The sequence below is a fragment of the Phyllopteryx taeniolatus genome, chromosome 5 (genome assembly GCF_024500385.1).
Source record: "Phyllopteryx taeniolatus isolate TA_2022b chromosome 5, UOR_Ptae_1.2, whole genome shotgun sequence".
NCBI lineage: Eukaryota > Metazoa > Chordata > Actinopteri > Syngnathiformes > Syngnathidae > Phyllopteryx > Phyllopteryx taeniolatus.
The window spans coordinates 29,129,047-29,154,270 of NC_084506.1; the positions used below are offsets into that span (position 1 = coordinate 29,129,047).

A 25,224-nucleotide genomic window follows, 5' to 3' on the forward strand; every position below is an offset into this window, starting at 1 on the left:
TCTCCAAACCAAAAGGCTTCAAACATTGCAAATACATCAAGGTAAAGATTATTAAACAAGCTATCAAATTTAAAAACGGCGTATGTTGCCACAAAATTATCTTTTTTATTTTTTGGGCACCTTTCAGATATAAATCAGGGTAAAATGACATAACGAACTAAACCTTGGCTGTTGTCTGCTGTCCACAAGAAAGATGAGCACTTACCTTACGTTTATTTCTTTATTTATGTATATGTTTATGTATTCATTTATTTGCTTTTACAGTATTACAGCATTTTCTTGACATAAAAAGCTCTGGAAAAGTGGTGACAAAGTGGACTCAATAGTGATTTAAGTATTCAAGTTAGTTATATGGTATTTTAACTTCACATTTCATCATTAATCTTGTTCTGAGTAGCTAAAGTTGAATTTTTTTGTAGACAGCAAGAACAAAAACATGGACTTTAAAAACAACATGATAACACAAAAATTAGCATCTGTTTTAAACACAATGCTGCCACACAGTTACATGTAATGCAGTTCTACTGGAGTATCTAAAGCTGACGGGCAGAGCAAGATAAATTCATTACTTATATACAGTGTATATATACACACAGTGTGAAAAGTGCTACAGTGGTTTCATTTATGCTAGCTGGTGCATTATAAATAAGCAAAAGTACTACACAACCCATAAGTAACAGAACAAATCTTGCTCTGAGTATTCATATTATGGTAAATACATTGTTTTCTCTGATGGCTGTTTTTCCTATAGAAGGTATTGAATTTGTTTGAAAACCTATGTGTGGACAACTAAAAACACAACATTTGAGAACAAGACAAGAATGTTTTTAAATCGGAAAACATACCCAACATTATATCACCCATATTAAAATTGTTACAAAACGGTGCAGATTATTCATTGTAGTGTGAGAGACATATTTTAAACAGTGATGTTATAGTCATTTCTGGAGTGTCTTGCAGCTTTATAATCACTGATGAAAATGTGGGAAAGGATTTTTTTTTTTTTTGGGGGGGGGGGGGGGGGGGGGTGGAAAAGCAAAATGTTCGCACATTACCAGCATAAGCAAATTTCAGTGTGAGCTATTCCAGTGTTGTTGTTTTTGTTTCTGTGAAATATTGTCATATTATATTATAATCATCTATGGAATTTCCAGTTACTAACCATTTATTCATCCAGTCTTATCACATGTAACTGAAGAAATGAGCATGACTTGGTCCCCTCAACAACAGACAAGCATAACCATATTTGTGCAGTAATGCATACATTATCAGTTTTATGCAGGATTCTGATATTTTGAATATGCCATTAAGAGGAAAAGTGTCCTCATCTGGATGCGCAGTATTCTCACAAACTGAGGCAAAAGATGCCAAGGAAGTAGCAGTGTGGACTATTTGAGGTAAAATGCAGGTTGCAGCCATACCTAGCTGTACCTTTTAACTCACCAGTGTATGAACGTATTCATGTTTTGAGGTGACGGTAGTTTCAGTGTACATATAGTCAACAAAAATGTGTACAGTGTCATCCAGAGAATTCTGGTGCACAGTACGATGTGTTTGTGATCGTTAATTTCAGTTCAAAATTCTCAAGCATCATTTCACGGTGGCATTAAACTGTGGTGCAACACAGTTGTCAATCAATCTCAAACATTTCCAGACGCAAACAACAGCCGATGACAGCAAAAGGAGATGTCGATCCGAGCGAGACAACATGACGTGCAGTGATATATAGTTTTACATGACTTTTTAAAAAAAGAATGTACAATAATGAGACAAAATCCACAGGTGGATGTGGCTCGCTCTAAGGCACAAGGAAGTGGGCAGGCGTCCTCTCACATCTCACACGCAGCTGCTTTCAATGACAAAGTGGTAGTCTGAGTAGGAGGTCGTTTCTCCCTCGGTGGCACAACTCATTCCATCCTGTCAGTAAACAAAATTCAACACAAATAAAAACAATGAATGGTATATGTAAGTCGATTCACTTTTAAATACCTCGTAATACCAAAAGAATGCTTATTATTAAATCACAGCATTTATAGCAATAGAAATGTTTTCTCCCATAACAGTATCAGGATCCAGTGCCACTGTTGTTATTATCAATATGACGATACATGACGATATCTGTGTAAACCAACAAGTTAAATATTAAGGAAAGCAGTATTTAAAAAATAAAATAAAAATAAAAATAGAATACAACCCCCTACAAATAATAAAATAAAACCCATCCAACCAACCATCCATTTTCTATAGTGCCTGTCTTCATTCGGGTCATGAGTATGCTGGAGTCTATCCTAGCTAACTTTGGACAAGAGGCGAGTTACACCCTGAACAGGTTGCCAGTCAATCACAGGACACATACAGAAACCATTCAACCATTCAAACTCACATTCACACCTGTGGTCAATTTAGAGTCTACATTAAACCTAACATACATGTTTTGGGAATGTACTGTAGGTCAGTGCTAGAGTATTTGGTGAAAACCCACGCAGGCATGAGGAGAACATGCAAACTATATACTTTAAAGCTGATGCCAAGATTTTAACCCGGGACCTCTTGTCTATGAGGTAGACATGCCATCTACTAGTTCACCAGGCTGCAAATAAAATAACAAATCAACAAAAAACACAAAATAATAAAAACAAAAACACGAATCTGTTGTGTGCACAAATTATACAAATAAACGGAAAAAAGTAATGATGTAAAAAAAAAAAAAGTGTTCACTCATGATTTACCATAACCATAATACCCCTGAGGATCTGCAAATTAATACAAATATTGATAACTGATTATAGTGTATCGACATGAGATAACCACACAAGATATTGCAGCGCTGCATTAATATTTCGTCCCATCCCTTCTTGATTCCCAGCCAGTCCCAAGCTAAATTCAAGTATACTCACAGACGAGGAGACACGAAAGTGATAGGTGATGTCCTGGAAGGACAGCAGAGGCACTGACCACAAGTGATGAGTTCCCTTAAAGAGGAAATTTATCAATCAGCTAACAAAGCAGAAGGAAATTTGACTTGAGTGAAAATGTGTTGTGATTTTATGATCAAACATAACATGTTGTACCTGTGTTGATGTTTGTTCTCCACTGTACAGCTCTGTCTCAGTGTGATTTGGACAAAGACGTCCTTTGGTGGCTCTACATTGTTGGACCCACACACTGTCAGTGGACCTGAAAATCAAATGACTAGGCTTCAATATATCCCTGTACGTGCATATTATGTGGTCAAAGTCATTTTTTCTTTGCATTTTTTAAACATATTTTCCCCTCATTTATGTTCTTTGTGTGCCACCATCTGTATTGAAATAACTCCTTGAAAATAAATGCCCTGTTGTTGCAATGCATGCATACTAATTACAATAAAATACAGTTTCTTTGTCACATACAGTATACGTTAATGTAGGTCAGTGAGTGATTCTCAAAGTGTAGTACGAGGGCTAAGTACAGTTCAGTTATATTTAACTTTTTAGTACAATACATTTGCATTTAATGTTTGTTTTTCAAATTTTATTTAGGTCATTTTTTAAATGTAATTTTTATGTGCAATACATTTTAATTGAGTCATTATTTAAGTACGGTATTTTTTATTTTTAAATGTTAATGTTCAAACTGCATAATGTTACAGTAGCAATGACATTAAATATACTTAATACAATAATAAAACCTCACTCATTTTTGATGAACAGTTAGGCCTACTACACGGTTGTATCATAGTGTTGGTCATGATGGTGCTACTTGGAGAGCCAACTATTTTTTTTAGGTGGTACAAAATGTAGAAATAGTAATAGTAATTGATGGGGGTTACCAATTTAAGCTGGTATTGTGCAAATAAATGCAATTTATTCCATAAAATCCATTCTTGTAGCCATGCAAATAGTGTGATGCATTCATATACTCACATCATGTGCAAAGTGAGTTGTGATAGTGAAGAATTTGTGTTTCCATGGAGGGATATTGTGTAGCTAGAGCAAAAATAAAAAAAAGTAGCATGAGGATACAAAGACCTGCTTTCAAAGTCTGAAAACACCAGAAGAAATAAAACGTAACTATACAGTAAAAAAAAAAAAAAAAAAATTCAGACTACAATACACACCTGCAGCTTTTGGGGGTTTTACATTGTTGTGTTGTGATTTCTTGGTCCGTCTCCACTATATGAAGACCGGTCAGAGATGGAGTTGATCTTCCTCCTGGAAAAATAAGCACAGCATTCCGGTGTATACTATGTAGACCAGCTGTATTGCAGACAAACATTCTGCTTCACCGTGTTTGCGTGCTACTCTTGAGAATTTACCTTTTAAATATACACTGCGCTGTCTGCGTGGTGGTGGTTGCTGTCCGCCAGGCAGACGGTTGGCGGCTCCCGCTCCATCCAAGTCTGTCGATGGAGGCCTTTTGGACTTGGCCAGGTACAGCGGCGCAGACGTGTGACTGAGACGGTTTCTGTTGCGTCCATCCTTGTCCATTATTCGGGACTTGGCCTTCTTATTAATGGTGCCTGGTGTGGGAACCAAGTTGTCTGGAGCTACAAAACACAGATCATTATTTATTCCTCTTAATTCATTCAATAATAAATCATTTAGTTGTAGTTTCATAATATCATTCATTAAATATGCACCTGTATGGAACACAAATATACTCAATGGACTTTTGATTGACACTGTCAGAGAGGTATTAATTTAACAATAGTTTGTCTCTCTCATGTAAGAAATATAAACTACACCCTGTGTGAGGCAGTTCAATCTGCAATCTATACCCACAATAAAAAAAAATATATACTGTTATATTAATAAGCAAAATAATAAACAGGTTAAATTGATGACCACAAACAAAGAACATAATATTAAATTAATAACACAATAGTAAGTATACATTTAAATGAATACCTCACTGGTAGTGTCACTTTGAACTGAGCTTCACTAAGGCAGATTTTTTGATACAGTTGTTGCATTGAATCTCATATGGATGGGGCAGGTGTTCCGAATGTTGAATGACCGGTGAGTGTTTATCATGGTGTAAGATGTGATTTTTGGTGAGTAGCTCTCTTACCTGCAGCAGATTGGTTGTTATTTAATGTCACAATGGTTGAGGATTGGTTGCTTGAGGCTGTGGTCGAACAGCAAGCTGTCAATAAAGCAGATTTGTCCCATGTAAGTGAAGTAAAAGTATTCTGAAAGGACTTTTATCGATCCATTCATTTTCTCTACTGCTTATCCTCGTTAGCGTCGGGGCTGTGCTGGAGCCTATCCCAGCTGACTTTGGGCGAGAGGTGGAGTACAACCTGGACTCCTTGCCAGCCAATCGCAAAGCACATTTGGACAAACAACAATTCACACCTAATGATAATTTAGAATCTTCGATGAAACTAACATGCATGTTTTTGGAATGTGAGGAAACCGGAGTACCCCCCCCCCCAAAAAAACACACACATGCACAAAGAGAACCTCTAAATTCCAAACCTCAGACCCCCAACCTCAGAACTGTGAGGCGTATGTGCTAACCACTCACCTTCCATTTTTATGAAACCTCCAAAATATGTTTTACCTGATACAGGCGTCGTGGAAAGCAGAACAAATGGACTCTTGTGTGAGGATCCCATTGCAGCTCTTGACCTGCACCAACCAGATTGTATACATGAACTGCACATTAAACCACATTAGTATTCATGATGGCAATGTATTTACAGCCAAGATTGGAAGAATCCATGGAGTCAAAGACAGAATTTCAAGAGAGGATCAGAAAATCAAAGAAGAACTGTAGCAGGGAAGAGAGGCATGCATCGTACCATGAACATGCAGGCGGACAGAAAGTGACAGTGGCAGTGAAGATGGGTATCCAAGAGACGGAGAGAGCACAGGGGTAGGAAACAAAGCTACAGCAGACAGGCACAGATCACATATAGACAAATATTAAAGAAGGATGTATCAAAAACAATTTTTTTTCCTGGATAGGTATGCAACTGAAAACACTGACATACCCATCTTTGTCTGTGACGTCTCCTCTATGATGAAGAGTCAGTACGTAAAGGATGGACATGGATATGACACTGCGGGGGGGATTAAGATTGAAAAATTAAGATTCAATCCATTTATAGTTACATTTTCTTTCTTGGGTTATGCCCAATAGAATTTTTTTTCAAGTCTATCCATACTTATGTGTGTAAGTTATTCAAGGTGACATGAAAATGCATTTAAAGATTTGAGTGTGCATGCCAAAGCAACAGGGCGGCGCTATAACATCACACAAAAACATTTTGCAAAGGAAAGTTAAAAACACAAAAATTGCTGGTTTTGTTCAAAACACGTCTGGTCTTGGGTTCAAAGTGAAAACACTTTGTCAGTCAAATGCAGTTTTCCATAGGCCACCATGCATACAAAACATTACAAAAAATAAATAAATAAACATATCCGTGTGAATATTGCCTCTGTCTAACCTGAAGGCCATGACGATGACGAGGGCCAGGATGCTCCCCTGCATGAACTTCTGACTGATACAGCCTTGATCTGGAAGTGGGCTCTGTAAAAGGTCACATAAAACTAAACATCTTGCTGCTACGACAATACCAATGCCATGTATGTATCCCAGCAGACCTTGCTCCCAGGTTTGACCGTCTTCTTTTTGTGGGGACCACTTCCTGTCCTGCTAAAATAACTTCCTGACTGGCTGCAAAGAAAATGACAACACTTGATTGATTAGATGTTACATCCTTGAAAATAGGGACGTACTCCTGCATGCACCATCGCGCTCTCACCTGACCGTGCCTCCGCTCACGGTGCTCTTCATGCTATCGAGACGTCGCAGCTTGGCCAGTTTGCGGCTCCAGCGCTCCAGTTCGTCTATTCGGGTCTCGAGGTTGTCTGTCAGCTTGCATAGCTCCTTCACCGCACCCACGTTCTCCATGAAGATGCGCTCCTTGTCAAAGAGAAAATTGGAGATAGAGAAATATTAGCGTTTTTGGAAGAAGTAACTGCGTTTTACCTCTACCAAGGAGGTTTCATTTGAGATTTGATTGTTTGTGTTTGATATCAATTGTTTAATACTGACTGAGAATCTAAACGTGATGATGTCTATCAAAAATCACCAGTGTTGTTTTATACACGTTAGGGCCACTGGTATTGTAGTGTGGTAGCTGATGTGGGATCAATTCACACAAAATGCACCATTTGCAATTGATCTGTGATGGACGGATTGGATGGATGCAGGGGTAGAAGCTGACCAATGTTCATCTGATTCTGATACAAAGGTATCACTGTTGATTATCAACTCTGTTGGAATTTATTTAAAAAATGAAATAAAAAGTTTCCTTTCCTGCCCTACAGTTGATCATAGATGGAATTGCAGTAAGTGTGTTGTAGTTGACACACACTTCTGTAGAAGTTGATTGGAATATTATTGCCTTGATTTTTCAATTGAAGCAGATGGATATGCCTATGTAATGGGAGCCAGCTAGGCTATGCGGGTATACTGTGAGAAACGGTTCGTTCAACGATCAGGAAACTCGACTCCCAATAATAACAATACTAGTTTGTTACGTTCACATACAAAAACTACTGAACACATATGCAAAAATTGATCCCTTGGGCATTGCAGAGAATTAAGGGTGTTCGAGAGCAGTGGACAGTTCAAGGACATTTGGCTCAGGAAATAAACATATCTGCTGAGGTGATACCGCAGCTAAAAACGAATACAGCGGTGTTACGGTTACCTTGTTGACAACTAAAAGGTTGGGAATGGTTTCACCGTTGGCGCACACAACATCACCCCCCTCCTTGACTGCCTCAGGTAAGATTTGTTGGACTTCTTGAGCAATCACCCCTGGAGGAGAACATGTTGGTATAGTATAGAGGGAAAAAATACACATCCAACACCCATGAAGCACAACGCATGCAGTTATTAGGATAGTGACCACGATATACAGAAAGTGATGAAATGAGATGAGTTACTATGTTTGTTACCAGTCTCTGCAGTGTTCTCTATGCCGACGGTGGCAGCAAACTCGGGCTTGTATTGATAATGGACCAGCCTCATCTGAGAAATCCGTTTCAAATTGTCTGTGGTGTCCACCTACACGCACACGGAACAACAACCAAGCAGATGCAGATGGGATGAAAACACAGATGAATGGATCAAGGCAGGAATGATTCACGATGACAAGGAAGGAATGACAAAACACACACACACGAACATCCTGACCTCTTGTACATTCTCTTTGGCTCGGATGTCAGACGGATGCACAAGGGAGCCCATGACCTTGACATTACCGTGGACAACAAGGGCCTCGTCCGGCCGGTCTGTGTTGATGCCGACTCTCCCGTGATGGTAGACTGAGTCGGGTAATTGGCCTCGCTGCCACAGCACATCTGAGTCACTTTCAAATTGGCCTGGGTTGGATGCCTGTGACCGACAGATGTGGCAGAAGCGCAAAGAAGCTGTCGTTGAGTTATTTTCAACGACAAGCTAAAAATGTCCACATAGACACAATGGACAAAAGTATCGGGACACATTCAATGAGGTTTATTAGCAACAAAAGTACAGTGAAAAAGTATTATCCTCTGAGGGATTAAATACCCTCTAAAGTGAATTCATAGATTTGTTTCTAAATACATTATATTATGGAGTTGGAGTCATGTGACACATGTTTTCCAGTTTACATTGAAAATAATTGCTGAAAACGTGCAAAGACAGAAGAACTATGTAGTACTGAATTGTGGCACTAGAGTGTTAAACTGTTTTTCACCATTTCAATTTTACAGATTTTTTTGGGTTAAGCTAAAATTGGGAGTCCGGAATGAGTCCCCCCTCCCCCACTATATAAGCACTTGAGCGGCTTCGTTTACATGAGCGATTAGCCGGCACAATTGTGACCTGCAGTTAGCTAACTAGCTAGCTATGCCTATACCTCTAAAAGTGCATCTTCCCTTCGGATAGTCTGCTGGTTTGGCTGCTTTATAATGTATCTCGTTCGTGTGTGCACATCACACAGAGAAAGGCAGAAGTACGATAGGAAAAAAAGGTCAGTCAATGTGTGGAACAGGGCTTCGGGCTCAAATGGTCGTTTTTGAGCGCCGTGTGTGCGCGAACATCATAGAGAGAAAGACGGAAGAGCGATGACAGACAGACAGCATATGGACCGGGGCTTTGCACTGGCGTGGCAGCTTTCAAGTGCCTCGTTGTCGTCACGGCGCATTTCCACGCCGCTTTAAGCGGACATTTTTTCGTTGCTCAAATAAGTAGTTACAGTATGTGTAGACATAAGAAAGTTCTTAAATAAATTAGCATCCATTTTTGAGGTCACAGTAGTGATATTTGATCGCCAGTTGACAGTTGGGTGTTATTTCACACATTCAGCGGACGCGCCCACATTAAGAGTGGAGACATTGGCTTGATTTTTCACAATTTTGAAGCCTCATTTTTTTAATCATTCAAATTTGGCAGGGTTGTAAACAACACTGTCAAATTCAGAGGACATTTATTATGTATTGTATGTTTTAGAGATGCAAAACAGGTGACCAACTCCATACTTTGCTCAATTTTCACATCCTATAAGTCAGTGTTTCGTAGCCTTTATTGTGCCATGGCACATATTTTACATTAACAAAATCTCACAACACAGACCCACAGAAAAAGAAAGAAAGAAAGAAAGAATTATGATCTTGTCTCAATGTACACACATTTGTACTGGCAGAGTTCTGCTATCTAGTGGAAGAGCATCTAATTGTTCTGCTTGTCCCTATAAATCACTGGCATAAATAGATGAACAAAGAAAAAAAAATATCTGACTAATTAAGTCAAATTGGATAATTTCACACAATAATGTGGCACGACAGTGTTTGGGAATCACTGTTATAGGTGAAGTTGCAGCTGTCCGAATACCTTTGTCCATGTATGTCATATTACACAAGCCTATAATGTAAATGTACATATACATTTGATTGACTATTTACTGCATTTTATTTTGACATTACAGAAATTATACCTCAGCCACGCAAAGGAGAGGAATAGAATGAGAGAAACTACAAAAGAATGTCATGCAGAAAAAATGACTGACAGCTGATAAGATTGCTGTAGGAGGCAGACAGACATGGCTGGACGTTACCCTGACGATGATCCTCTCAGACACATGAGCAGCCACAGTGTAGGTCTGACTGTGGGACTGAGCATGCAGTGCCACCACCAGCATGAAATACCTGCAAGGACAACATATGCAGCACCACTTAGGACTCGTGGCGCTCTGAATGTAACTGAAGTGAATCGAGACACACACCTCTGGTCAGGATTTGGTTTGCCTTTCTTCCTCATGTTGTTTGCTGTGGTTTCGCTGAAATGGAGCCGCCCCACTGTCACTTTTGTGACTTGCTCTGGGGGCAAGGAGACCCTTCACGGAGAGAAAAGTCATGAGAACATCCTCCTGGAACTTTATTACCTCTGCCAAGGAGGTGAGGTGAGTTCTTTTTTTTTTTTTTTGTGTGTGTGTGTGTGCAACTTTGCGACTACAGTTTTTGATATAGCACCTGGGATTTTATATAAGAATACGGTAAACCGCAGTTCGCTACTGACAAATTCATCTATTTGCGTTTTATCTGTAGTACCTATTCACTGAAAAACTCACCTCTTTGCATTTTGTGCACTTCCTAAAGACGCCACAAGAAGGCGCCACGGTAAGTAAGATACATTTCGACAAACATATTTGTATTTATGTCTTACTGTTTTATTGCCTTCCTGACATGTATGATTTTGCTCTGCTGAATGTGTATTAAAAAAAACTTAAAATAAACGATGGAGGTCTCGTTATTGCTTGATGATTGGTATTTTTCGCAAAGAGAAAATGCACTTTGTGCATTTTTTCAAAATTAAATAATTTGTAAGGATTTACTTTCAGGATAAAGTTGTGAAATGAGTTTGAAATTATATTAAAGTGTTTTGGGATCTTAATGTAATTTGTGGTATATTTACAGTTAACTATTAATATGGGCACTTATGAAGAATTTTTGGGGCATCAATTACTTGCGTTTTTCCACAATTTGTGGCAGGGCTCGGTCCCTTTACCCTGTGAATAGCTGGGGTTTACAATATGTATTTCCATGGGTGCTCCTATTAATATTTCACAGAGTCATACAAATGATCAAAAATCTATAAAAAAATCTATAAATCTATATCTTTGATGACATAAAAATGAGGAAATCATATCGCTGTCAAATATTATTTGTTATGAATCATTGAATAGAACATATTATTGAAAATATGTGCTCTGATTCTTTTTTTCATCATAGTGTAAACCCAATGCGTTCCCGACTTACAGAACTGGCTTGAAAGGCCTCTTGCTTCGATCTGACTGTGACTGCTCCACATTGATGGACTGGTTCATGGCCTCCACCTTGCAATCCAGAGAAGGAAACAAAAAAATATACTAAATAAATTTCATGAGAGGCCCCTTTTAACATGATGGCATCTGTAACTACAGTCCCTCACTTTCACTCCGTTGAGTTTGAGATAGAAACAGTCGATGGGCTGAAGGCCTTCACTTGTCTTGACGAACTTGGGATCTCCTAGCATGCCTACGTACACCGTCACCTGGAAGTGGTTCTTCTTCTGGCACACAAAAGCATCGTCGGACAAGGAGAAGTTGAAGCCTTTGTCAGCGTCAACTCGGTAGGTCGGCATCGGACTAAAGACACGGTGACATAAGAAGAATGTGTGAAAAATGCTGCATCATAGAGATTCGACATTTACATTAACGGTGGAAACGGAAATCTATTTTTAGTAACAAGGGCCTCCAGCCATCCATTTACCATACTGCTTATCTTTATTAGGGCTACACTCGACTAATCATGAGACAATCACAGGGCACAGACAGACAAACAACCATTCACATTCCTATTCATATATGGGACAATTTGGAGTTTTTAATGAACCTATCATTAATTTTTTTGGGATGTGGGACCCTCAGAAAATCCTCAAAAGTTCACAGCGAACTCCCATGATTTCCGAAGATTTTTTTATTTTTATTTTTCAAAATCCAAACACATCCGATGCTACGTTACAGATTGTGTTGGACCTTAGAGTGAGATTCCTAAAATACATGCGACATCTTTTCCATGCGTTGCCGTCCACTACTAAAAGGACTGGTCCGATCATTTTCACTCATGACTTTCCTTTTCCACCATTGCAAAAGCACTCGTGTCAGCATACGTGCGCACTAATTTCTCCCTTCACTCTCCTCCTCCCTCCTCACGATGTCTTTCTTAATCGAAACCCTGCGCTGGATCTCTCCCCCGCATGGCTCACCTCTGAGGAATTTATAGACCTCTGCGGCTCAGCGATGCCAATTCTGTGGTTGAATTATCTTTTCAAACAATTATCATTCCTTTCCATTTTTGGCTGTTCTTTCTGTATTTTTCGCCCAAATAAAGATTTGCCAACATAAATTCCACCCACAGCTCTTTGCAGTTTGCATCATAAAGTGGCGTCCACTTGTTCTGCTGGTGAGGTTGCCACTTGATGCACTGATAATTTGGGTCCATGTATCCACTGTCTGCATCCTGCATCAAACCTGTAAGAAAACCATATGGTATAATATCAGGAACGAGGCAAGAATGCATAACACCCCTAGAATGTGCAAACTGTTCTGTTTTGTTAAAAGCAAAGAGTGGGTGAGGTAGAATAGGTGAGGAAGAAAGAAAGATGCCTGCCTACCTGGTTCTTGTTTGATGATACCTGTGAGGATTTGGGAATTGAGAGTGCTGTTGGGTGAGTCAGAATGCTTCCTCTTTTTGGCCTGGTGAACAGGAATTCCACTGTTGAAACAAATGGAAACAAATATCTGATCATTCCCTCTCTAAAGTATGTCAACAATATAGCAATCCCTCACTAACAGCGGAAAAAAAATCACAAGTAATTGATAGCACCGGCACACACACACACAATTTATTTTTAAAATAACTGCTTATATTAATAGTTCAAACCGGGGGTCACTGACCTTTTCGAAAATGAAAACTACTTCTTGCGTAGGCTACTGATTAATGCAAAAGTCTACCAGTTTGATACACAGTTCCGAAACAACAAATTTGCTCCAATTACCTTTAGTTACATATCATTCAAATTAATGATATTCTTCTATTTGAAGACGATGATGTTAATCATTTCTCACAATATTCATCAACAATGATTTAACAAGGTCAGAAAAAGAAAAATATGTTGCTGACCCTGGTTTAAGCGGCAAATATACCACAAACTATGATACGAAAGCAGTTTAAAAACATTTCATACAAATTTTCTTAACCTTTCAAAACAAATGGCTCGCAAACGTTTTTATTTGGAAAGAAAAATGCACCTTATGTGCGCATGCAGCAAAGACTCTCCGGAACAACGCAGGCTAAACTTAACTCCTCCCCAACATACAATACAAAGCTCGTCTCTCAGTCAAGATATATCACTTCCCTAATTAGACTGGGCTTTGGCACAATCCTGCCTTGGCGCCACCTTAAGTGCATTTCAGAAATATTACAAAAAAGTGAATTTACTTATTCAGCAAATAATGGAAGATTAGAAATTAAAAAAGTGAATTTGCAAGTAGTGAACAGCGACTGTGGGGAGAATTATTGTATTTCTTTTCATCATCATCATCATCATCATCATCATCACTTACTCCTGCCCCTGCGGATGCTGCAGAAGCTGGTGGAGCATCTGTGCCTGCTGCAGGTCTCCTCCACCTGCACTCGTGGCTGGACCGATGGGATATTGTGATATTATAGGCTCAGGCTTCAGGTACATGTCACGGTGCATGCTGGGATAATGCCCATGAGGCGGAAGGGGTGGCGTTGGAGTCATGTGACACATGTTTTCCGGTGTCATGGTCCTGATCATGTGGGGATCTGAAAGAGACAGTGGCAGGTTTACACAGTCATAAATAAGAAATGACCTTTTGTCCTCAAAATAACTTGTTTCAGTCATTGAAATGTCAGCCAATTTCCTGAATGATTTACTTTTATTATTTTTAAAATGTTATATGGATACTTCATCATTGTCAGTCCCATTGACTGGGAGAAATTACATTATCTTTCCATTGAAGACTAAGTGCATTTTGCATTCTTTCAAACTGGACCAGTGTCACTCAGATAACATTTCTCCTTTGAACAAATGTATAAGAACAAGGCAAGTATGTGGACGTTTAGTTTCTATACAGCTTAAAACAATTCATTCTAAGAGGGACCACTTAAAGCGTTAAGTCTTACATTAAGAAAATGTAATGATTCTTCTTGTGGATTAAATAGTAACAGATGCAAGCTGCTTTCAGTGTCTTGAAATATTGACTTATTTGCAGATCAGTTCATTTTCATCTTGTGTTTAGGCTCGTTTGAATGCCATAAAGTGATGCGTAAAATCACATTGATTTGATGTGTTACTCCGATGAGGCTCATTATTGTCCTCTCATTTGATGATCGTCTGAGGGCAGACGGAATAACATTTATTGCATCTTTCTGTTTGTTTTGTTTGTCAGTCCATTTGGGAAGAAAATGTAGGTGCTACAGAAACTACGCACACTTTGATTCCTGCATTTTTCTGACATTACTTGTCCCTATATTATGTGTATCCCCGGTCTGTAGATGTGCTGTCTGGTGCGTTTATATTTGGAACACTACAGTGGTACCAACAACCACCGATACATTCATAGTGTGTTCAGCATAAAGTAGGTACTCACCATTCACCTGTTGAGGAGAGTACGGCTCTGAGCTTGAGTCTGGCGGAGACTCAGGAAGAGTTCTAAAAAAATAATAATAATTGACAGTAAATGAATAGATTAATCTAGAGTATCATTCTTCAGTTTGTCAAAAAAAAGTGTATCTACATTTTTTTCACAATACCTTATTTATATAAGATTGTGGGTTCCTTTAATTAATTTGACTCTGAGTCTGTTACTGCCTCTTTCCTGATGAAATGTCAAATCAATGGATAATATTAGCAGGGTGTGCATCTTGTTTCATGCGAACGGAAAATACAAAATAAATCCTTGACTTTTTCCTGAACAAATGACTTTTTTTGCTCCCATCCTTTCACATCATGGGTGGACAAATTATCGGCAGTGGGTCACATATGGCCCGCTAATCCAGCCCATCGAGCTTTATATGATGAAGAGGGTTATCATATTTGTTGCTGTATTGCATCGGTCTCTCGTCTCAACACTTTTCAGCTCATCAGTATGGCACTCATATTAGTCATTCTTCGCAGAGGATAAAGAATATGTGACTGTGAGCGCTGTTATATTGTTTGTCTATTTTTGTTCAATCCTTCGCTTAAAGGGTTACAGCACCGCAACATAGACGCTATTTAGTATTAGTGTTAAGCTAGCAGACTGAAAGGATAAGCTACTAAATACACAAATTCATTTTGTTTTATGTTTAGTTTGACAGTAAACTAACTTGGAGTTGCAATAAACAGCTCGATGCCTCTTTTTTGAAAAACTGTTCACTGTTTGCCAAAGTGCTGCTTTTTGTGGAGGTGAGTTCACTGCCACCATACAGTGCTCGCATCGGCACTCACAAGTCAAAATATCAGGCGAATGACAGTTCGTATCTCGAAAAACTCGGAAGTCGAGTCACTCGTATCTCAAGGCACCGCTGTAGAATAAAAAAATACATAGAAATTTAAGGTTTTTGTTAGTATTTTTAAAAGAAGATTGATTATAATTATTTAATTTGTTTTAATTCTAAATGACTATTTTACTATGAAAATGAACAGCTGTACATATTTTACAAAACTTTTTTTTTTTTTTAACCTCATCTACAAATGACCTGGCCCATCTGTCCAGTTTAAAAATCAAATTTGGCCCCTGAGCACAAAAGTTTGCCCAACCCTGATCTAAGGTGTTCTCACCCAGGGGCGTAGTGGCCTCTGTGCTCGGGTTTGACGTGAGCCTGTTGCTGGTGGTGGTGTTGTTGCTGTTGTTGGTGTTGCTGATGCTGACCCAGGCAGGGGTAGCTGTGCCGCAGGCTCAGGGAAGGACCTGGAGGGTATGCGTTTGGACAGTTTTGGGGTCCGGGGGGCGGGGCTCCCTGGCGGAGGGGAATCGGAGGGCTCACGCCACACACCAACCCCCCAGAGGAGGACACTCCTGCCTGGGGAGATGAGTAATTTGGTCCCGGGGTGCTGTGGACCTCTGAGAAACAGCTGGGAGACCGAAGAGAAAAAAGGGGGGGATTAGCCTTATCAGAGAAAACAAATTCCTTTGTAACGACATGATGTGTATGGGCAGTGTGTGTTGTTTTGACGTTGCCGGGTTGGCGTGTAGTCCCTACTGACATGTCAGTGCTATCGTCCTCCTTGCTGATGTACTCTTCCAGGATACTGGTGTCGATGTTGGCTGTATCCAGAGTACTGGTAATATCATGGCCTGGGGTAAAGGGGAGGGGGTCAGAGAGAGGAGATGGAGAGCATCTGGGATTTAACAACAGGAATCTTTCAGCAACTCCACACACTGCCACGTGGTCTCTAGTTTCAAGACAATCTCACTGTATGTCGTAATGACCAGTTTGTATCCTTTTCCTTCTTATCACAACTGGCTTGATTAGATGGCATTTTCATGTACTGTATTTCAAAAAGGATAAACATGTACATGAAAGTCTATGATTTGCTTACTCGGAATGAGAGGTTACTTTCTAAGTATGTTACTGGTTAACATTGACTCATTCATAAACTGGAAACCTTCCCTCCTCAATTATACCAAACAGTTAATCTTGTTGGTACTACATGACTGCACTCTAATGTCTGATATACTTTTCACAATTATTGAAATACTGTATTTTTAATACGTTTCACATGTTACATGTTGCCGTCTAATCCAGTGATTCTCAACCAGCAACAACAGCAACTCAATACTTCTCCATTAGATGGCTGACAGTACTATAAACCTGTGTATCTACCTGTTGCCATTCATGCAACAGACTAATTCATGGTTTTCTGCAAGTATGTCAGCTTTTCTTTCAATTAGACAAACCCAGATTGCACACAGAGTAAGTCAGTTTGTAAGTGAATTGAGATGAGATCATCATTTCAATCATTTTGTATACTTTCTGCAACATTTATGTAGGGTAGTGTGCTGTGAGATTTTTGTAATGTAAAATATGTGCCTTGGCTCAATGAAGGTTGAGAACCACAAACATTCTCTGCTATTTGAGTGCAGGGTCTTTCTTTTTAACCCTTTATAAGACAAAGCCTCTCAAATCTTTAACGCATGACCTCACAAATAGCCTGATTTACTAAAAGTTTGCGCAGGCAAAAATGGTCACAAACTTGATTGCTCACGTAATCAGATGTAGAAGCTGATCTATTAACTGGGGGCACCCAAGATTACGTCTGCCAAACGCAATGCGATTTATCAAACCTGTGACTAATTGCAATGGCTGATTTTGGATCTTTAAATAGTGTGTCTTATTAACAGGTACCCTAGACTGAAGGGTGGCCGCGGCAAGATATCAATGCCATGGGGACTAACAAACCCCCATACCATCACAGATGCTGACTTTTCCTTTTCCTCTTTGCCCGCAGGACACAACATTCATGATTTCCAAAAGAAATATTTGAAATGTGGACTCGTCAGACCACAGCACACTTTTCTACTTTGCGTCCGTCCATCTTAGATGAGCTTGGGTCCAGAGAAGCCAGCGGCGTTTCTGGATGTTGTTGATATATGGCTTTCATTTTGCATGGTGGAGTTTTAACTTGCATTTGTAGATGTAGTGACAAATTGTGTTAACTGAAACTTTTTTTTTTGGAAGTGTTCCTGAGCCCATGTGGCAATATCCTTTACACAATGATGCCGTTTTTTAATGCAGTGCCGCCTGGGGGATCAAAGGTCACCGGCATTGAGTGTTCGTTTTCGGCCTTGCGGCTTATGTGCAGAGAGTTCTCCAGATTCTTTGAATCTATGTTATAGACCGTAGGTGATGAAATCCCTAAATTCCTTACAACTACACATTGAGAAATTTTGTTCTTAAACTGTTGGACTATTTGCTCATACAGTTGTTGTAGTTGGTCACAAAGTGGTGAAACTCGCCCCACCCTTGCTTGTGAACAACAGAGCCTTTCGGGGAAGCTCCTTTTATACCCAATCATGACACGCTTCTATTTCCAATTAACCTGTTCACCTGTGGAATGTTCCGAACAGGTGTTTTTTGTTTTTTGTTTTTTTAGCAGTCCTTAACTTTCCCAGTCTTTTGTTGCCCCTGTCTCAGCTTTTTTGGAACATGTTGCAGGTATCAAATTCAAAATGAGAGAATATTTGCAACAAAAAAACAAACAAAAAAAAACAATAATGTTCATCAGTTTGACTTGACTTGACTACTTGTCTTTGTAGTTTATTCAACTGAATGTAGGTTAAAAATAATTTTCAAATCACTGGATTCTGTTTTTACTTACATTTTGCACATCTCAACTTCATTGGAATTGGGGTTTGTAGTTACACAAAGTGCATACAGTCACATCTAACCATATGCTACAGTATATAATAAAGCTTGATGATGATGTTTTTCTTATTCTTACAAACAACAATTGGGTTCAACTGAGGTTTCTCTGTGTGCGCGTGCGTGTGCATGTCCATGTGTGTTTGTTGAAACAGAGGGTTAGGACCTGTTTTACGCTGCATCGTCAAACAACCGCAAGCCCTTTTTTTTCTTATACATTTTATGATAGATTAAGCAGTTCACTCGGAGGAATTGCTGGGAATTCTAGTGTCATAAAAATATGCAAATTTTCCACCTTTTATCCTCTGCAAATGCATTTCTTCTAATTAGTAGAAACATCTTCATAAATGTAATAATGTCACATCTAAGATCAAACCACCACATATATTCGAGGCATAAACCAGACCACATGTCCTTAACCAGATTAGGGTCCCACTGAATTTTATTGTGTCACATCAATCTTCACATTGCCATGTCAGGTCCTCTGCAACTTTTACCATGTTTACACTCTCTTCACTGGATAGAAGCAGATGGTAAATGTCTCCTGATGCATGCCAGGGCAGCGGGAGAAAAGCAGGATGGTTCCCCCTGAAATAAGATCCAGATGTGCACCCCACCCACAACAGCCGTAAATCTAAACTGGCAGGCCTGATAACGAAATACTACAGGGAGAGGGGAGGTTGAATAGATGGATGGTGAAGAGAATGGGGGCAAGGAGGACAAAATATAAGTTGGACATCCCAGGATGGAATGAAAGAAACTGTGAAGGAGAACTGCAAAGAGAAGATGAAACACGGTATGAAGTTTCACCACCTTTTTTGTCTAAGTGATGTCAATGACCTCCAGTCCAGAGTGCAAGCATAAGATCAACAAGTGATAGAAAACTTGTCTCCAAAGGTTGCAATTGAACTATGACACACTCATCAAGTTGAAAATAAGAAATGAGAAAATTATAGAGTCATTGGCGAGTTGAAACGATGCAAGTTGGTAAACCATTGCTTCACTTGGATTCTACTCCATAAGAGGAGAATTAAGAATTTATCATTAATTCATTTATTGCAATACGGCAAAAGCACTTTTGGTGAACCCTTTGTCCAACAACACTAAAACAACTCTGAAGGAACGTATCCCTGTCCTCTAATTGACTCTTGCACACTAAACAGGACACTCTTGTTATGTTTTGCAAGCTGTAAAAGTTATATAACTAAAATCTACTTAGCTAATGAATAGCACAGTTGTGTAATTTATTTTAGGTTGTAGTCAGAGGGAGGCAGTTCATACACTCAATACTATATACTATACTAAACTACACTACACTATACTTTACTCTGTATTATATATCTGCCTTAGCTATGGTAAGCCTGGATCAAATACTTGTGCTGTGTTATTTGGGTGGACCAGGCAGGAAAACCATTTGTGTTATGTTAACATGAGCATCAGTGCTACGCATCTTTACTGTTCATGATTTGTGTGCAGTCCTCACACAAACAAACACAACAAGCATTTTTTGAAGATGATATTTTCCTTCTTTTTTTTTTTAACTTCTGCTTTAAGAACTTTGTCAGTGGTGATTAAATGTTGACATCTTAAAAAACTTAAAATACAACAGAAGAAGTCTTCTTTTCCTTTCGGCTTGTCCCTTTAGGGGTCGCCACAGCGCGTCATTCTTTTCCATGTAAGCCTATCTCCTGCATCCTCCTCCCTAGCACCAACTGCCCTCATGTCTTCCCTCACTACATCCATCAACCTTCTCTTTGGTCTTCCTCCAGCTCTCTTGCTTGGCGGCTCCATCTTCATCATCCTTCTACCAATATACTCAATCTCTCTCTTCTGGACGTGTCCAAACCATCGAAGTCTGCTCTCTCTAACTTTGTCTCCAAAACATCTAACCTTGGCCACCTTTTATCCTCCTTTTATCCATCCCTCTGATGAGCTAATTTCTAATCCTATCCGACCTGGTCACTCCTATAGAGAACCTCAACATCTTCATTTCCGCCACTTCCAGCTCTGCTTCCTGTTGTCTCTTCAGTGCCACTGTCTCTAATCCGTACATCATGGCTGGCCTCAGCACTGTCTTATAAACTTTGCCCTTCATCCTAGCCGAGACTCTTCTGTCACATAACACACCTGAACCCTTCCTCCACCCGTTCCAACCTGCTTGTACCCATTTCTTCACCATTGCTTTGGACTGTTGACCCCAAGTATTTAAAGTCCTCCACCCTCGCTATCGCTTCTCCCTGTAGCCTCACTCTTCCCCCTCCACCTCTCTCATTCATGCAGATATATTCCGTCTCACTTTGGCTAATCTTCATTCCTCTCCTTTCCAGTGAATGCCTCCACCTTTCTAACTGTTCCTCCACCTGCTCCAAGCTTTCACTGCAGATCACAATGTCATTTGCGGACATCATGGTCCACGGGGATTCCAGTCTAACCTCATCTGTCAGCCTATCCATCACCACTGCAAACAGGAAGGGGCTCAGGGCTGATCCCTGATGCAGTCCCACCTCTACCTTAAATTCCTCTGTCACACCTACTGCACACCTCACCACTGTTCTGCTGCCCTCATACATGTCCTGTATTATTCTAACATACTTCTCTGCCATTCCAGACTTCCGCATGCAGTACCACAGTTCCTCTCTGGGTACTCTGTCACAGTCTTTCTCTAGATCGACAATGACACAATGTAGCTCCTTCTGACCTTCTCTGTACTTTTCCATCAACATCCTCAAGGCAAAAACTGCATCTGTGGTACTTTTTCTAGGCATGAAACCATACTGTGGCTCATGAATACTCACTTCTGCCTAGCCTCCACTCTTTTCTATAACTTCATTGTGTGGCTCATCAACTTTATTCCTCTACACTTCCCACAGCTCTGCACATCATATCATCTTAAAAATGGGCACCAGCACAATTTTCCTCCATTCCTCAGGCATCTTCTCACCCGCTAGAATTCTGTTGAACAAGCTGCTCAAAAACTCCACACCCACCTCTCCTAGATGCTTCCATACCTCCACAGGAATGTCATGAAGACCAAATGGCTTTCCATTTTTCAAACTCTTAAATACCTTTCTAAATTCCCCCTTACTACTCATTGCAACTTCCTGATCCACCACCTCTTCTCCGGGTACCCCGGTTTCCTCCCACATCCCAAAAACATTCACAGTAGGTTAATTGAAGAAATTGTCTCTAGGTGTGAATGTGAGTGTGAATGGTTGATTGTTCATTTGTGCCCTGCGATTTGCTGGCAACCAGTTCAGGCTGTACCCCGCCTCCTGCTCCCAGTTACCTGGGATAGGCTCCAGCATACCCGCAACCCTAGTGAGGAGAAGCGGTATGGAAAATGAATGAATGAATCTATCTTTGTTCAGCTATCTATGCCAGTGACGTGTAGTGACAGGGAGAACAATGAAATGCTCTTCCACTAGATGGCAGAAGGTAGAATTAACCTGTGTAGCCACCTGTTGCTATTAACAGAATAGTCATGGTACGCTTCCATCTTGAAAGCTGTGATAGTCATTTTTGACTAAATTAAGATGATATCATCATTATTATATTATACAGTATATACTTTTCTGACCTTTTCGTTCGATGATGTGCCATGATTTTTTTTTCACGTAAAACGTCTTGGCTCCTAAAGGTTGGGAAACATTGATTTGATTTGATTCATTCTGCCCTTTTTTTAATGTCTTCCAACAATTAAGCAATATGTTGAAGTCTTATACAGACACAAATTAAGCAGTTTCCACCTCCATCACTCAATCAACAGAGCTGAAAAGATGCAATGGGGTGTGCAAGTTTACTTGTGCTCAGTCCAGCTGTGTCCAACAAGGAACAGTGAAATCATTGTCAGACTCACTTCAGTACAGACTGCTCTTTTCAGAGATTGGGAGTGCATGTGTGTGTGATTATGTACTGTATATGGATGTGTGTGTGTGTTATGGTAGTTTTTTCAAAGCCAGGCTGTCAGCAGAACATTAATCTAAAATGCACGCAAAGAAAAACGTGTGCGCAAGAGTCAATTAGATCGCAGGCGCACATACAGTACAAGTTCCCTTCCTCTTTTGGTACAATATACTGTAGAAGCGCTAAAGGACAATGTCCCTGAGGTCGTACAATTCTGAATTTGACCAAATGTGAATGTAAAATGAATGTAAATGAATGTGACCTGTGTAAAATACTCCCTGAAGTCACACAAAAATCCCAGTTCCAACTGCTGGCACTTACGACGTCACAAGGGGGGGGGGATATGTACAGGACCTCACCACACTTCATGAGAGTTCAGTTCAGCGAGTGTCAAAGGATTCACTTTTGTTTTCTTTTTGGCTTTTGTGAAACGTTTTTAAAAGAGGGAGCAGCCTCAACAAAAGGTGTTAAGAAAAGGAAAAATGAAGACGAGAAGAATATACTCAGTAAATTACTGAAGACGTACAAGTGAGACAGTGGTGGTGTCCTAATACTTTTGTCCAGCGTCACCATACACATTGTCACTTGTTATCAATATTAAGGCATTTTATTCAAGTTCTCGGTGACTACAGTTAACAAATGATTAATGTGGTGACAGTATGACTATTTTCAGTTTTCCTATGGACATTTATTTTTCGAAAGTAAAAGCATTCCAGATCAAATGTGTTTGACCTTAGAGGTTCCAATGTATATTCTAATTATGTTCATCCAGCAAAAGGAAAAAAATCTTACCTTTGAATGCATGCATAGGGCTTAATACTTTAAGACTTCCACAGTTAGTGTCTAAGTTTATTTCAATTTAACACACACACACACACACGCGGATTATGTGTGTCTCTTATGGACACTAAACTACTGCAAGTGTTTATAACAGCAATCAAAGACTGGATCATGTCATTTAACAGATTGCGACTTTGTCATGAGACACACAATAGACCATTCCTGTCTCCCAAGGTACAATATCCACTTGCCCAAGATAACTAGTAATACCTTGTCCAGGGACAAATAAAGTAAGCACAGGTGTCAAAAGGTACGAAGTCATACCTTTGTGGGCACTGCCCCAATAACAAGCCATTATGGATTTCTTTTCCCCTGAAAGTGTAGGCTAATCATCTTCTACAAGTCTAAAGAATACACATTTGTTCAAGGATAGCAAATTGGTTCTGTAATGAGTCACCATAAATAACGCAGGTGAAGACAGATCAAAACTCTCATTGCAGAAGAACACAAAGTGTGGACCCACATTCAGATATCGATAGGAAAAGGAAAGGTGTGAGGAAATACATCCAAGTTACAGAAAACGTTTCTGCCGTACAGCCTAAGGATTCTATACATTTTATACACATGCTGCAGAAGAGAAAGCCCCTCATTGTGTGGGGAGCACTAAATCAATTAGAGTACCTGCACGTAGCCAAAGCATGTTGATGTCCTTGAGATGAAAACACCTTAAAGAAAGACGAGAACAATTCCACTCTAATTTTCACATGTTTCACTAATGGCACTGGACGACCTTCTCCTGCAGACCCGAGAGTCACAGATCAGCTCAACAAGTGTGTATGTGTGAGGCTGCGCGTGCATGTCTACGTGCAAAACATATTGTGTGCGTGTGTGTGTGTGTGTGTGTGCGTGTGAATGGCTTGGGGGTGTTATAATGAGGATTATTCCCCAGTCATGAGAAAGGGCTGTACCAGGCTACCACACACAGCCCTCGTCGCTCACAAGCACTGGTCGCACTGGTGGACCTGGCTCAGAAGATTAGAGAAGTGACAAGGCTGGGAGCGCGACACGCAGCCAGCTTTAAAAGAAAGAAAGAAATGAGACGTCGAGTTTGGGGGTTAGAGCAAATGGCTGCAGAAAGACAAAAGAGAGAAAAATGAGGGGAACCAAAGAGAAAGATGCTTAAGATAAAAAGACTAGAAAGGGGATATCTGGTTTCACATTGAGAAAATTCTGAAAATACAGAAAAGCTGTTTTTAATGCCGACTTCTTGGATAGAAACTTTCTTTTCCCTCTTTACCTCAGCAAAGGAGGTTGTTTTCATCACTTAGTTAGAGGATTACACAACAACTAGTAAACATATGAGCCAGGGGTCAGGGAACAAACATTAAATTTTGCTGCGGATTTGGATAAAACTGCAGTTCCAGGAATTGTTTTCCACTTCTGCTAACACAGTATTGTTCTGATCAGTACTTGTTGTTTGTTTGTTCACAGACTAAACAAAGCGGTGGCACATTTGCCAAAAAGGATCCCATTATGTTTTAGTGAGGATCCAAATATTTCCACTGTTACAGTCCACTTGCATTAGGGTCAAGTGGGGCAAGTCCCAAACAGATGCAGCAGATGGAGTAGAGTGGAACCTAGCCTTTGATCGTCACCATTTTTCATGTTAAACTTGAGCAGTTGTAAATCAGTCATCTCCACAGTTCCAATCCACATTCATTTTACAGAGCACAATTCATTTAAAGCACACAGGTAAAACAAACAAACAAACAAACAAACAAAAACCTCACAAAACTACTATAAAACTAGGTAACATTATATACACACACATACACTCACATACACACATTGGTTGAGGATGACTGCTGGCACTGATGATGAAGGTGAGGCACGACAATGAGAAGTCATATGCACATGTGAGCACCTCACGCCTGGCTGCTCTCAAACAATACATTCCTCTCAAAGCAAATCACCTTCAAAGCTGTAAATCAGAGAATGCTGGCGAATGAATATGGCTTTCAAGCAGCATTTCCAAAATAGCCTTCTGGAACCATGATTCACTAGCTTGTTGGGAGTACAGTGG

At 39.9% G+C, this 25,224-nt stretch overlaps 1 protein-coding gene across 7 annotated transcripts in view; it reads right to left on the bottom strand.

The window, feature by feature from the left end:
* Positions 1 to 40: 40 nt before the first annotated feature.
* Positions 41 to 25,224, bottom strand: part of myrf (myelin regulatory factor) — a 31,236-nt gene continuing 6,052 nt past the window's right edge. The window contains exons 1-27 of one of the 7 annotated variants that reach the window (XM_061774581.1): positions 23,823 to 23,958; positions 16,300 to 16,390; positions 15,874 to 16,167; positions 14,702 to 14,763; positions 13,649 to 13,874; positions 12,697 to 12,797; positions 12,439 to 12,553; positions 11,473 to 11,668; positions 11,301 to 11,377; positions 10,268 to 10,378; positions 10,052 to 10,190; positions 8,197 to 8,397; positions 7,959 to 8,067; positions 7,709 to 7,818; positions 6,755 to 6,915; positions 6,594 to 6,666; positions 6,437 to 6,519; positions 5,981 to 6,049; positions 5,789 to 5,875; positions 5,548 to 5,615; positions 5,053 to 5,127; positions 4,298 to 4,528; positions 4,100 to 4,193; positions 3,906 to 3,968; positions 3,072 to 3,177; positions 2,898 to 2,972; positions 41 to 1,917 (exon numbers count right to left, since the gene is read on the bottom strand). In XM_061774581.1, coding sequence (XP_061630565.1) covers positions 1,837 to 1,917; positions 2,898 to 2,972; positions 3,072 to 3,177; positions 3,906 to 3,968; positions 4,100 to 4,193; positions 4,298 to 4,528; positions 5,053 to 5,127; positions 5,548 to 5,615; positions 5,789 to 5,875; positions 5,981 to 6,049; positions 6,437 to 6,519; positions 6,594 to 6,666; positions 6,755 to 6,915; positions 7,709 to 7,818; positions 7,959 to 8,067; positions 8,197 to 8,397; positions 10,052 to 10,190; positions 10,268 to 10,378; positions 11,301 to 11,377; positions 11,473 to 11,668; positions 12,439 to 12,553; positions 12,697 to 12,797; positions 13,649 to 13,874; positions 14,702 to 14,763; positions 15,874 to 16,167; positions 16,300 to 16,390; positions 23,823 to 23,841 — 3,117 coding nt within the window. In that variant the 5' untranslated portion in view covers positions 23,842 to 23,958 and the 3' untranslated portion in view covers positions 41 to 1,836. Of the gene's footprint in view, positions 1,918 to 2,897; positions 2,973 to 3,071; positions 3,178 to 3,905; positions 3,969 to 4,099; positions 4,194 to 4,297; positions 4,529 to 5,052; positions 5,128 to 5,547; positions 5,616 to 5,788; positions 5,876 to 5,980; positions 6,050 to 6,436; positions 6,520 to 6,593; positions 6,667 to 6,754; positions 6,916 to 7,708; positions 7,819 to 7,958; positions 8,068 to 8,196; positions 8,398 to 10,051; positions 10,191 to 10,267; positions 10,379 to 11,300; positions 11,378 to 11,472; positions 11,669 to 12,438; positions 12,554 to 12,696; positions 12,798 to 13,648; positions 13,875 to 14,701; positions 14,764 to 15,873; positions 16,168 to 16,299; positions 16,391 to 23,822; positions 23,959 to 25,224 lie in introns of those variants that run through there. The other 6 variants (XM_061774585.1, XM_061774580.1, XM_061774582.1 and 3 more) reach the window with 6 other exon arrangements.